This window comes from Sus scrofa, chromosome 16, assembly GCF_000003025.6.
Source record: "Sus scrofa isolate TJ Tabasco breed Duroc chromosome 16, Sscrofa11.1, whole genome shotgun sequence".
In the NCBI taxonomy this organism is placed as follows: Eukaryota; Metazoa; Chordata; class Mammalia; order Artiodactyla; family Suidae; genus Sus; species Sus scrofa.
Genome location: NC_010458.4, coordinates 55,142,557 through 55,155,553, shown reverse-complemented (window position 1 = coordinate 55,155,553; position 12,997 = coordinate 55,142,557). Strand labels below are relative to the sequence as shown.

The 12,997-nt window shown below is 50.0% G+C and overlaps 1 protein-coding gene across 3 annotated transcripts in view; it reads right to left on the bottom strand.

Annotated features, from left to right (window-relative positions):
• SLIT3 (slit guidance ligand 3) overlaps window positions 1-12,997 on the bottom strand; it is a 669,892-nt gene that overhangs the window by 65,874 nt on the left and 591,021 nt on the right. For all 3 annotated transcript variants that reach the window (XM_021076955.1, XM_021076953.1, XM_021076954.1), the window contains exons 21-23: window positions 2,719-2,787; window positions 728-799; window positions 42-113 (exon numbers count right to left, since the gene is read on the bottom strand). In XM_021076955.1, the coding sequence (XP_020932614.1) occupies window positions 42-113; window positions 728-799; window positions 2,719-2,787 (213 nt within the window). The remainder of the gene's footprint in view (window positions 1-41; window positions 114-727; window positions 800-2,718; window positions 2,788-12,997) is intronic.

Genomic DNA, 12,997 nt, shown 5'->3' with positions numbered 1-12,997 from the left:
CAGCAAAGTACCAGTGGAAGCCCACGCGCTGGGGTACTCACAGCACTCGGAGGGACCGCAGCCCGTTGAAGGAGTGGATGGGGATGCAGCGCAGCCGGTTGTAGCTCAGGATCCTGTGCAAAAGGACACACAGGCTCTGTTGGTCTTTCTAGTCTCAGCTCCTGCTGCATGCATTGTCCACACTGTGGACCCATCAAATTGAAGGGTTTCTTTACCTCCCCAATTTTAGTATCCTGACCAAAAGCATCCTATGGATAAAGGGAAGAGAAACCTCCCCCACTGCTCTGAGATGCTCACTGGCTTCATTTCCCAGGTTCCTCACATGCTCCTTAGCGGGCTTTCGCCCTAACTGGCTCTCACCTCCCTCTATGTCAAATGGTGAGTGCTCGCCGTGTGCAGAGCTAACGGGAGTAAATGCATCTCAGCAAAATCTAATTGTGTAGGGAAACCCTCCACTGGGAGAGAAAATTCACCAATCACAGAAGGTATTCCAGAGAGGCACTTCTTCAGAAGTGATTAGGTGCCAGCTCCTCTCTAACCTCCTGCACAGTGGAGCTCTGCCCTGCTTTATTTCCCTTCCGATGAAGAAGGTCTGCCCTGTGCTGGGTCAGCTGCAGCCCTGAGGATCACCCGAGCAGAGAACATAAGCCTGAGGGGACAGGCGAAGGATGGCCACGGGGCCCTTAATGCCAGGCCCATGTTACACACAGCAGCTCACTGTACTCACAGGGTGGAGAGGTGAGACATGTTACTGAAGGTGTAGTTGGTCAGCATGCCGATGCTGTTGTTGCTCAGGTCACTATGAAAAGTAAGCAGAAGGGTCGCATGTACTGTTAGTTGCATCCAAAAGGGATCATGCCCAATTTCTACGCATGTATGTACGCCTGCTATCCATCCATCTACCTGCCCATCTGCCCATCCATCCACCTGTCCATGTGTCTATCCACTTATCTTTCCATTCATCCATCCATGGGTCCATCTGTCCACTCAGCCATCTGTATACCCATCCACACTTTGATCCATCTGCCCATTCATCCATCCATCCATTCATCTGTCCACCCATCCATCCCATCCTCCCACAATATGTCCATCTGTCCATCAGCCTATCCATCAATCCTTCTGTCCATTCACCCATTTGCCCACTCATCCATCCATCCACCCATCCATTTGCCCATCTGCCCTCCTATCCATCCATCCACCCACCCATCCATCCATCCATCCATCCACCCGTTCATCCGTCTGACTGCTCATTCACTCACCTGTCTGCCCATCTGCTCATCCATCCACCTGTCCATCCATCCATCCATCCAGCTGCCCGCCCTTCTATTCATATACCCACTCATTAGTGCAAATGTTCATTTCTTTTCTTTTCTTCAGCTGTACCTGCAGCATATCGAAGTTCCCGGGCCAGGGATCAAATCTGAGCCACAGCTGCAACCTACACCACAGCTGTAGCAACACTGTGTCTTAAACCACTGCACAGAGCCAGGGATTGAGCCCCTACCTCCTCAGTGACCTGAGCCACTGCGGTCAAATTCCCAACCCACTGCACCATGGTGGGAACTCCCGAAATGTTCATTTTTTAATCAAAGATTTATGCAATCAGTCATTCAAGCAATCATCATTCATTCATTCATCCACTTATTCAGCTATTCAATCATTCGATTACGTGTCTATCCGTTTTATTCTACCAGCAAAACATTTCGTATAAGGTAACAATTTCTCCTTGTGCTAGTACTTTTCTCCCCCCATCGGTGTTTCCTCTCACGGTCCCTCCACCTCGTCTCTTTTCCAACCTTCATTCATTCTATCTTATCAGATTCTCTCTTGGGGAACGAGGTTGGTGGCATGTGGTTCTCTGTCGAGTACGCCCTCTAGCTTCCCCCCCAGGATAAACACCTAGAGGAGTGATTTTCAATATTAGCTGTACATAAGCACCACCTGGGGAATTTTTCTGAGGCCTGGGTTTCATGCCCAGATACTCTGATTTAGTTGATCTAGGGTGGACTTGGGCATCAGTATTTAAAACAAAACCCAAACTACTGAGATGATTCCTATCATCAGCTGAAGTTGGGGGCCACGGCTCTATGGCTTCTGCCCCCTAAGCAGATGGAGCATCTTTCAACTACCACTCGCCAAGGATGCCGTGCGCCCTCTTGGCAAGCCAGAGAGGCCGTTGAGGGACAAAACTTGGGGACCACCCAGCTTCCTGGGCCCCGCTCACGCCCAGCAGCCTTGCTCCTCATTCAGGGCTTTTCCTGGGTTTTGGCAGATGTGGAGCCCATAGCGGCTCCCACCTGAAGGAACATCCATTTGAACCGTCTCCTTAGAACATTTTCTGAATAAAGAAGGAGGAATAAATGTCAAATTTATGCTTTTGCAAACCTAAGCGCAGCCACAGCTTGTAAGAAACTGAAGAATGAGGAATCTTGGGAATTTAACTGGGAGCCCAGAAGGTCAGAGGCCAAGGAGGAAGGTGAGGCAGGTGGTGGCCCATGGGGCCCTGCTCTGGGTGCTTTTGCATGAAGACCTCACCAGGTAAGAGCTGGCACAGTCGGCCAGCCTGTGCTTCCCAGCAGCATCTTGCTGCTCTACCCAGGGAGAAAAAGGCAGGAATGTCACAGAACCTGCAGCACCACCCTCCCCATCTTCTGCATCAGTTTCCTGAGCTCCCCCAGGACAGAAAAGAAAGTATCCCGGTGACAGTGGGCTCCTTACATGAGTGTCAGGTGTCGGAAAATGGACAGCTCCCTGGGCACAGCTGTTAAGTGGTTTCCTTCCAGGTACCTGAAAGAGAGGTGCAGAGTCACACCGGGCAGAGAGACGCTGGGCACGATGCTGTTTTCTCGAGATGCCTCCCCCGCCCCCTCGACTTCCCAAGCTGGCTTGGATCCCTGTTTTACTCTTTTTCTTTTCTTTTTTTCAGAGCTGCACCTGTGGCCCATGGAGGTTCCCAGGCTAGAGGTCAAACTGGAGCTGCAACTGCTGGCCCATGCCACAGCCACGGCAATGCCAGATCGCAGCCACATCTGTGACCTTGTGGCAACGATAGATCCTTAACCCACTGAGCAAGGCCAGGGATCGAACTTGCATCCTCATGGAGACTATCTCAGGTTCTTAACTTGCTGAGCCACAATGGGAACTCCCTGTTTTACTACTTCATAGCTCGTTTTTGCCCCACTTCAAAGTACACACTACATTAGTCATTTAATATTTCTTAGATTAAAAAAAAAAAAAAAGAAAGAGGAGTTCCCATAGTGGCGCAGTGGTTAACGAATCCGACTAGGAACCATGAGGTTGCGGGTTTGATCCCTGGCCTCGCTCAGTGGGGTAAGGATCTGGCGTTGCCGTGAGCTGTGGTGCAGGCTGCAGACGCGGCTTGGATCCTGCATTGCTGTGGCTGTGGCATAGCCCGGCAGCTACAGCTCTGATTGAACCGCTAGCCTGGGAATCTCCATATGCCGCGGGAAGCGGCCCTAGAAAAGGCAAAAATATTAAAAAAAAAAACATGTATATTTCTTTGTGTGATGGTTCAACTAATGACCCTTTCCCCCACTGGGCTGCTAAGCTCCATGATGGCAGGGCTCTTATCTAAAACTGCCTGAGGGTGAAGTCACCCCCACCCCAAGACTGTACAGAGGGGGACATACCAGGTGTCTCATAAATTATTTGTTGACTACATAAATTACCCATTTTGTACCTGGCCCTCGCAAGACCCTTAGGTGGTAGAGATTCGCAGTTGAGCAAACAGAAGGTCAGAAATGTTAAGATACTTGCTCAGGCCACACAGCAAGGAAGTAGCTGAGTTAGGACTTGAACCCAGGTCTCTCTGACTGCAGTCTTAAACACAGTTCCACATGGCCTCTATTTAGCTACCAGAGGGTGTAGAGAGCTGGGCCAGGATGCATCTTCAGAACCCTAATTCCATGTTGCGTATCTCTGATGCGCATCTGGAAACTGAGGAAACAGGGGCATGTTTCTGGAGCACTGCGCTGCGGTCCCCAGCAGGAGGACCACACACGGGAGGGGCCGTGGCTTCAGAATGCAGGCTCATCAACAGAAGGAGACTTCTCCTGGCCAGGCAAAGGCTGAGCCTAGACCCGTCTGGACTTTGGGGTCCTATAACGACCTGCCCATCAGACACTCGAGGGTGGCTGAAGACAGGAGGAAGTCTTGTGGGTTTTTTTTTTTTTTTTTTTTTGGCTTTTCTAGGACCCCACCCACAGCATAAGGAAGTTCCCAGGCTAGGGGTCCAATCGGAGCTGTAGCTGCCAGCCTACGCCAGAGCCACAGCAACGTGGGATCTGAGCTGCATCTGCCACCTACACCACAGCTCATGGAAATACCAGATCCTTACCCCACTGAGCAAGGCCAGGGATCGAACCCTCAACCTCATGGTTCCTAGTTGCATTCGTTAACCACTGAGCCAGGACGGGAACTCCAGAAGTCTTGTTTTGATCACACATTTTGAAGGTTATTACTCCCCTCAAGGGGGAACATGGGCCGATTCATTCACTCCCATCCTTGCTGTAAACCCCTTTCCCTGGGCTCTAGGGACACACTAGCAAAATCTTTAAGGTGGCTTATAATGCCTGCTCTGATCTCCTGGGTGAGTTTCCATGGATATAGAGCTCTCAGAGTTTCCTCTCCCAGAGCAGCCAATATGCAGCTGCTGCTGTTCATTGGTGTTGTGCCTGCCTTGGGCTTCACGAAAGCAGGCACTAGGCCCATGTTTTTCTAGCTCAGGGCTTCTCAAACTGTAATGTACACATGAACCACCTGGAATCTTGCAAAAAGAAGATCTGGATCCAGAGGGCAGCCATCAGACTGGAGAGCCTGCATTTCTGACAGGCTCCTGGGAGATGGTGGCAACTCCTGTCTATAGGCTGCATCTTGAGTAATCAGGTGCCAGCACACTGCCTGGCATCCAGGAGGCCCAGCACAAAAGGACCGAGTGGGATGAAATGAGTTAAAATACTATATGGGTTAAGTTTGTCAAAGACCAAACTGGGCTTAGCTTTAAAGACAAGGTGAAATGAGTTATCATTTTAAATTAAGGCCAAGTGGCTATATTCCCTTGACTGATCCTGAGGGAATCTCATGGCACAGAACACTGGGCAGGACCCCACATGGTCTCTGGTTGCTATGGCATGTTGGATTAACACCCCTTTGGTCCTCAGTCTTTGTTGTGTATCTATTATGTGCTAAGAACTATGCCAGCTGTTGGGAGAGACCCAAAGATGAACCAGACCCCATTTCTGCCTTCAGCAAGCTTGATCATCTGGCTTAAAATTTAGCCACGCACACACAAACAAACACACACTGAAATCATGCCTTCAGGCAGAGGAGCCAAGGGAAATGTAGTCACTGATTTATTCATTTATTCAGGCAGAAATATTTATTGGGCAACTGCAATGTACTAGGTACCGTATCTACGGGTGAAGAAGGACATGGCTGGTGCCTACTTTCTGGCATTTAAAAATCTAATGTGTGCGTGGAAGGGAGAGAGGGAGGGAGGTGGAGAGTGGGACAAGGAGAGAGAGGAGACACACATATAAAGTAATATAAAGTGTAAACTGCGACATATGATTTGAAGGCAAGGAACTGGGTGTAGCAATGGAGCCTGCCAAGGGCTTACTGCAGAAAGCTGCAGCCAACAAGGGGATGCAGCCCAGGAGAATGCAGCCTGCAGAGGGCCCTGAACTTGCAGGAAAGAAGGCTGGGGAGGCCAAAGTCTGGTGGGTGAGGGGAGAACAGCAGGAAGTGGAGCAGATCATGCTGGTCAATTTACTTACCTGTTGGAACAACTATGATCAAAAAGCAAGAAACAAGTGTCAGCAAGGATGTGGAGAAAAGGGGAACTTCAGGCACCTCTGGGAATGTAAAATGGTACAGGCAAACAGTATGAAGTCTCCTCAAAAGACTACAAGCAGACTAAGTGATTCCATTTCTGGGTATTTATCTAAAGGAAATGAAAACACTAATTTGAAAAGATATAAGCACCCCAATGTTCACTGCAGCCTTATTTGTAATAGCCCACATATGGAAACAACCTTCATGCCCACTGACAGATGAATGGATAAAGAAGATGTGGCACATATATACAGTGGAATATTACTAAGCCATAAAAAAGATTGAAAGTCATGCCAGCAACATGGATGGACCTAGAGATTATTATACTAAGTGAAGTCAGTCCGAAAGAGAAAGACAAATACCATGTGATATCATTTACTTGTAGAGTCTAAAAATATGACACAAATGAACTTATCTACAAAACAGAAACAGACTCACAGACAGAGTAAAGACTTGTGGTTGCCAAGGGGGAGGGATGGAGGAGAGATGGATAGAGAGTTCAGGCTTAGCAAAAGCCAACTGTTATGTACAGAATGGATAAACAGGAGTTCCCATGGTGGCTCAGTGGTTAATGAATCCAACTAGGAACTATGAGGTTTCGGGTTCGATCCCTGGCCTTGCTCAGTGTGTTAAGGATCCGGTGTTGCCGTGAGCTGTGGTGTAGGCTGCAGACACGGCTTGGATCCCACGTTGCTGTGGCTATGGCGTAGGCTTGGCAGCTACAACTCCGATTAGACCCTTAGCCTGGGAACCTCCATAAGCTGTGGGAGCGGCCCTACAAAAGGCAAAAACACACACACAGAAAAAAAAAAAAAAAAAAAAAGAATGAATAAACAACAAAAGTCCTACTATATAGCCCAGGGAACAATATCAATACCCTGTGATAGAGTATAATGAAAAAGAATATGAAGAAGAATATACATACCATGTACAACTGAACCAATTTGCTGTACAGTAAAAATTAAATAAAACTGTACCTCAATTATACTTTTTCAGTTGTTTACAACTGTTTACACTCTGCTGCCAATTCTTTTCTTTTTTGCTTTGTAGGGCCGCACCTGTGACATATGAACGTTCCCAGGCTAGGGGTCGAATCGGAGATACCTTGCCAGCCTACACCCCAGCCATAGCAACGCCAGATCCTTCACCCACTGAGTGGGGCCAGCGACCCAACCTGCATCCTCATGGATACTAGTTGGGTTCGTTACCACTGAGCCACAATGGGAATCTCCTAAATCGATGCTTTGATAAAATAATTTTTAAAAAGAATAAAATTCTGCCATTTTCAGCAAAACGGGTGGACCTGGAAGGTACTGTGTAAGTAAAGTCAGTCAGACAGAGAAAGACAAATACTATATGATTTCACATAAATGTGGAATCTCCGTATTAGACTCATGCTCCAGGAAGCCTATTAGAGAAGGCAAAGTTGGAACTGCAACTTTAAAAATATTAGTGAGGAGTTCCCATCATGGCGCAGTGGAAACGAATCCGACTGGGAACCATGAGGTTGTAGGTTCCATCCCTGGCCTTGCTCAGCGGCGTAAGGATCCAGCATTGCCGTGAGCTATGATGTAGGTTGCAGACACGGCTCGGATCCTGTGTTGCCATGGCTCTGGCGTAGGCCAGCGGCTACAGCTCTGATTTGACCCCTAGCCTGGGAAGCTCCATATGCTGCAGGAGCAGCCCTCAAAAAGGCAAAAAAAAAAAAAAAAAAAAAAAAAGTACAAACTAAAAACCAAAACAAAAAGGCAACAGACTCACAGATATAGAGAACTGGTGGTTTCCAGAGGGGAAGGGGCTGGAGGATGGATGACATAGGAGAAGGGGTCAGGAGATACAAGTTTCCAGCCATCAAATGAATAAGTCACGGAGAGGGAATGTAGGGCATGAGGAAGGTAGTGATACCGTATAGGATGGATGGTAAATGGTCTTATGGAGGTGATCGTTTTACAACGTATAAAAGTACTGAATCACTACGGCACACATCTGAAACTCACACAATAGTGTATGTTCATTACAATGCAATTAAAAAAAAGGAAAACCCTAAAAACCAAAGCACAAGGAGAGGCCATGCCTGCAGACAGGAGCAGGAGCTGGTGTTTCAGAGATCTTCCTGAAGCATTGCCTACGGGGCATTTACACTCTGTGGATGCCAGGGGTGCGGGCTCAGTGGTGGTGGGGAGGTGCGGGCGTGTGATGGGAGACTCCCAGCTTTCTTCGCTGGGCAGGGAGGCCTTGGGGGTGGTGGGATTCCAGGGTCTTTGCAGGCTGAGGGCAGGGAGGACAAGAGGCGCCTCCGGCTCACCTGCGGGAAGTGTATGTGGATGGTGGGGCATGGAGGGAAGCTGGGAGGCAGGAGCTGGATGAATGAGCAGGGCTGCTGGGAAGGCGCTGGTCCAGACAGCATCTCTGCTGGAGGGAGACTAATTAACCCCCAGGGAGGGAGCGGCCTGGAGAAGGCTAGCCTCAGCTTGGCAGTGATCTCTCACCCTCTCCTGCTGCTCATTTCTCTCACTTTCTTTTCTTTGTCTCTATTAGCAACCTTGAGGCATCGAAGATGAAACTCAGAGCATGATACTGAAAGCCCAAGTCCTCTTGCTGGGTCTTTATCAAAGGCTCAGTGGCAAGCACATCGGAGGGTGGGCCTGAGGCTCGAGCTTGCTGTGTGTCTTGAGACAAGTCACCTAACCTGACAGACAACGCAATGACCAGGACAATAACAAAGCTTAGGACTCCCCAGCATCTGCTGAGGTGGATACCCCAATGCTTTGGGAGATGGACTCTGACCTGTCATCTCATTTAACCCTCTGGAGTTGGGGGGTATCTTGTGCTGGGTATTTTTGTCCATTTTGTTGGTAAGAACACCGTGGCTCAGAGAGGTTAAGCAATAAGCCCTGGAGCAGGATCTGAACCCAGCTCTGCTGGACTCCAGAGCCCGAGGCGCCAGCCCTGGGCTATCTCACCTCTCCACTCCTATGTCCCTTTCGGCCGCCTCAGCCCAAGAAAATATGTGCTCCCAGGACTCATTTGCTCTCCCAGCTCCACTACAATGCAAGCTGCGGAAAGCTAGAGATTGTGCCAGTTTTGTTTCCTGCTATATCCCAGAGCACAGTAGAGTGCTCAGCTCACCACAGGGCCTCAGATATGTGTGAATGAATGAATGAGTATGGAGAAAGGCTGTTCCCAGGACCTTGGATTAAAAAAACCCAAAACCCTTTAAGGGTGTCATGGAATGCCCTGGGCCTGGCTCATTTCCATTTGCAGTGCAGGCTGTGTTCCATAAATGCAAACATTTGCTGAACGAATGAATAAATGCATAAAGGGCCTTTGGGATTCAGGGATGCCGACAGCATCTAACACAAGGAGGTTCAGGTCCCTGGAGGGTGGGCACCATGACACAGATGATTCTGGAGCCTCTGGTGCCCACCATGCCAGTTCCCCTGGGTTCCAGCCTGGCTCTGGTCAGTGCCGTGCCAACTGTATTGGCCTCTGTCCCTGGTTAAAATCCTTCCTTGTCTTTCACTGCTTGCTGGAGAAGGGCTGCCCAATTCTTGCCCCAATTCTGCAAAGCCTGTATCAGTGAGGATTCTCCAGAGTAACAGACCAATACAGAATATGAGTACATTATACACACACACACACACACACACACACACACACACACACACACGTAGAGAGGGGTGTAGAGAGAATTTATTTTCAGGAAGGTCAGACTGGCAGACTAGAAACTCAAGCAGAATTTTTTTTTTTTTGCTTTTTAGAGCCACACCCATGGCATATGGAGGGTCCCAGGCTAGGGGTCAAATTGGAGCTACAGCTGCTGGCCTGCACCACAGCCACAGCAACTTGGGATCCGAGCCGCGTCTGTGACCTACACCACAGCTCATGGCAATGCCAGATCCTTAACCCACAGAGTGAGGCCAGGAATTGAACCCACAGCCTCCTGGTTCCTAGTCGGATTCGTTTCCACTGGGCCACATGGGAACTCCTCAAGCAGGATGTTTATATTAGTCTTGAGGCAGAATTCCCTCTTCTCCAGGAAACCTCAGTTTTTTGTTCTTAAGGCCTTCAACTGATTTTACAAGGCCCACCCCCACATTAAGGAGAGTAATCTCCTTTACTTAAAAAGTCAATGGATAATAGGTGTTGATGGCACCTACAAAGTACCTTCAGGATAACATCTTATCTTAAACAAATGAGTGCCACAGTCTGGCTGAACTGACACATGAAATTAACCCTTGCAGGCCCTGCCTGCCTCTCTGGTTCATCTAACAGCAAACTCTCCGTTGACCTTGGGTTGCACCTTGGCTAGCCTGACCCCTCCTTGAACACCCCACTCTCCTCTTGGGGGGCAGGTGTTTGCACATGTGGGTCCCTCGTCTTCTTCCTTGTCTAGTTCACTGACACAGACGCCTGGCCCCGGCTCAAGCCTCGCTTCCCCGATACCATCACCCACCCCCACAGGTGACACCCTTCCTGCAAATCGGGGCCAGAGCTGAGTGTCCAGGTCTCACTACACCATCCTTGTACACTAGCGGGCAACACTAGATGCTCAGGAAACATCACTGTGTGATGGTGACCCCAAAACTCCCCAGGGGGAGCATGTGGCACTGCGCCGGAGCCAAGTGGGGGCTGCGAGCGAGCTGCTTTGAGTGTGGTACGTCCCTGGTGACTTGGCATCACGGTTCAGAAGACAGGGAATCAAAAGCTTTCACTTCAGAAATGCAGATGTGGTTGTGTGGGAAAGCGCTCTTTGTAGGAAGCCCTTCGTGAACACTGTGAACTCCAAAGTTGCCTGTAGCCTGCAGCCCAAGCCCCGGAGGGACCCCTTCAGAAGGCTGCACTCTTGCCCTGCCAGCCTTAGAACTACTGGAGCATCTCTAGCAGGTCAAACTTTGCGTTGATCTGCATTTAAATGCTCTGTTTCAGCTCCGGCGCAAGCACACGAGGACACGTCTGCCTCGCATGAAAATCCACACACAGCCCTGTCTGTCGAACGGGTGTTCCTCATTTCTGTTTTGAGCTTTGCGGTGCTGACAAGGGCCTCGCCAAACACTCTTGGACTTACTGAATTGTGGAGGAGGGGAAGGGCAGCCACCTTCCAGGAGCCCCACCTTCAGGCTGGGGTCCCACTGAGGTCAGCTGACTCGTGGGCAGCTCAGGAGTCCGGTGGCTGAGCCTCATATTCTGGCTCCACCAGCTAATAGCTGTGTGACCTTGGGCAAGTTCCTCACTCTCTCTGAACGTGTGCTGCCACATCTGTAGAAGGGGGTTGATACTAATTACTGTCTGCAAGTGATGATGATTGTGAAGATTAGATAAGGGTCTCTGCAGAAAGCCTTGGGGTGGTACCCGGCCCCAATATCTTTGAATTATTCATTACATTTTGAATCTATCTATCGGCTGTAGGTGGTTTCTATATATATGTATATACTTAACCTCCTGAGCTTGCATTTCATCTGTCTGCACATGCAGACACATTCACACGTATATGTACCTACACACGTGCACATACAGACCCCCACCCGATAATATACACAATGACTCAAAGATAGATAAGGCTCTCTTAGCTGTCTATGCTCCTGAGTCGGCTTCCAGAGTAATAGTTCTAAAAGGAGAATCAGATCACGTCACTTCCCTGCTTAAAATTCTTCCTCGGCTCCCCCATTTCTCGTGGGATCAAGCGGCAGCCCTCATCAAGCCCTTACGTGGCCCCTACACAGGCGTCTCCTAGCGTTCGGTACACACCTTCTTTTTCTGCATTCCATCTGCTGCACCTCTCGGCCTGTGTTCTCCGACGTGAAGATCCTTCTACCTTGGGGCCTTCGGAGAGCATTCCTCCCCCGCCCCTCTCCCCCTTTGCTTTCCTGGGAACCACTATTCTGCATTCTCTCTGAAACGCCTAGGTTATGGGTGAGCTTTCGCATCTTCTCCCTCATCCTAAGTTTCTGATATCAGGGATGTGATCTGCTCCGGAAGCGGCTGTGCTCCCAGCTCCTATGACAGGATCTGGCACAATCGACTCAGTGGACGCTTGACTGAGTGAAGGGGGCTGGCTCAGGCCTCTGTCAGTCCCTCCCACAGATGGCCGTGCCTGCCCGAAGCCTAGAAGGGTCCTCTACTGAAGCATCTGCGGAGGTCTCCTCCAGGCCAGGGCGGCTGCCAGGACTCCTACATGCTCTACGCCCACGAGGAGCCAGCCACCTGCTCTCCCAAGATGTGACTGACTCCCTCCAGCTGCCTGCAGGTGATTTCTGTCCCTCTCCTGGGGCTGAATAAAGGCAAGGACGCAATCAGGGCTGGGCAGTTGCTCTAGAAAGTGCTCTGGGGAGCCTGCCCAGCACAGGGGCTCACAGAAAGCAGCAGCCCCCTCTCAGCCAGCAGCAAGCCCTGCTAGAGAAGGTCCAGCTGCAGGACTGGGCCCAACCACAGACAGGTTCCCATTGCATCACGGCAGGTGAGCTGTGTTGGCCTTCTCACTGCTTGGCTATCATTCACAATTCCCCAACAAGCCGGGCCACAGGTCTGGGCACACAGGGACCTGGGCTTCTGCCAAAGTGGGGGAGGAGTTTAGTGACTAGAAGCTGGGCCTTGGGGTCAGACAGACCTGGGGCGGTGTTTACATGCTGCTGCTTCTTGGCAGTGTGATCTCAAGAGATGATTCAGCCTTCCTGAGCCTCGGGGATCTCAACCACAGAATGGATATGATAATGGCTGCCTTGTAGGGTCGTTGGGAGGATTAAGGGAGATCTTCTCCGAAAAAACCTGGCACAGCTCCTGGCATACAGTGAATGCTCTATAAATGGAAGCTGTGCTGGATCTCCTGCAGTCGGGACATTTTCCCTTGCTTTCCTAAAGGCCGGGGTGGGTAAAAATCTCCTGGGTTCCTCGGTATCCCAGAGCACATCTGCCCACGCCACTCATTTGCGCTTGTCACTTCCTGCACTGCTCTGCCCCTCTTTTGCATGCATGTCCATCACCCTAATTAGATCTGAGGTGAGGAGAACTCACCTTCGTTTGAGCTACCTGCTATACCCTAGACTCCATCCTCTAACCCCCTGGAGTTAGGCAGAGCTGGGACCAAGTCCTGCCCTCTCCTTCAGGCAAGGCATTCTTTCTTTCTTTTTTTTCTTTCATCTTTTTA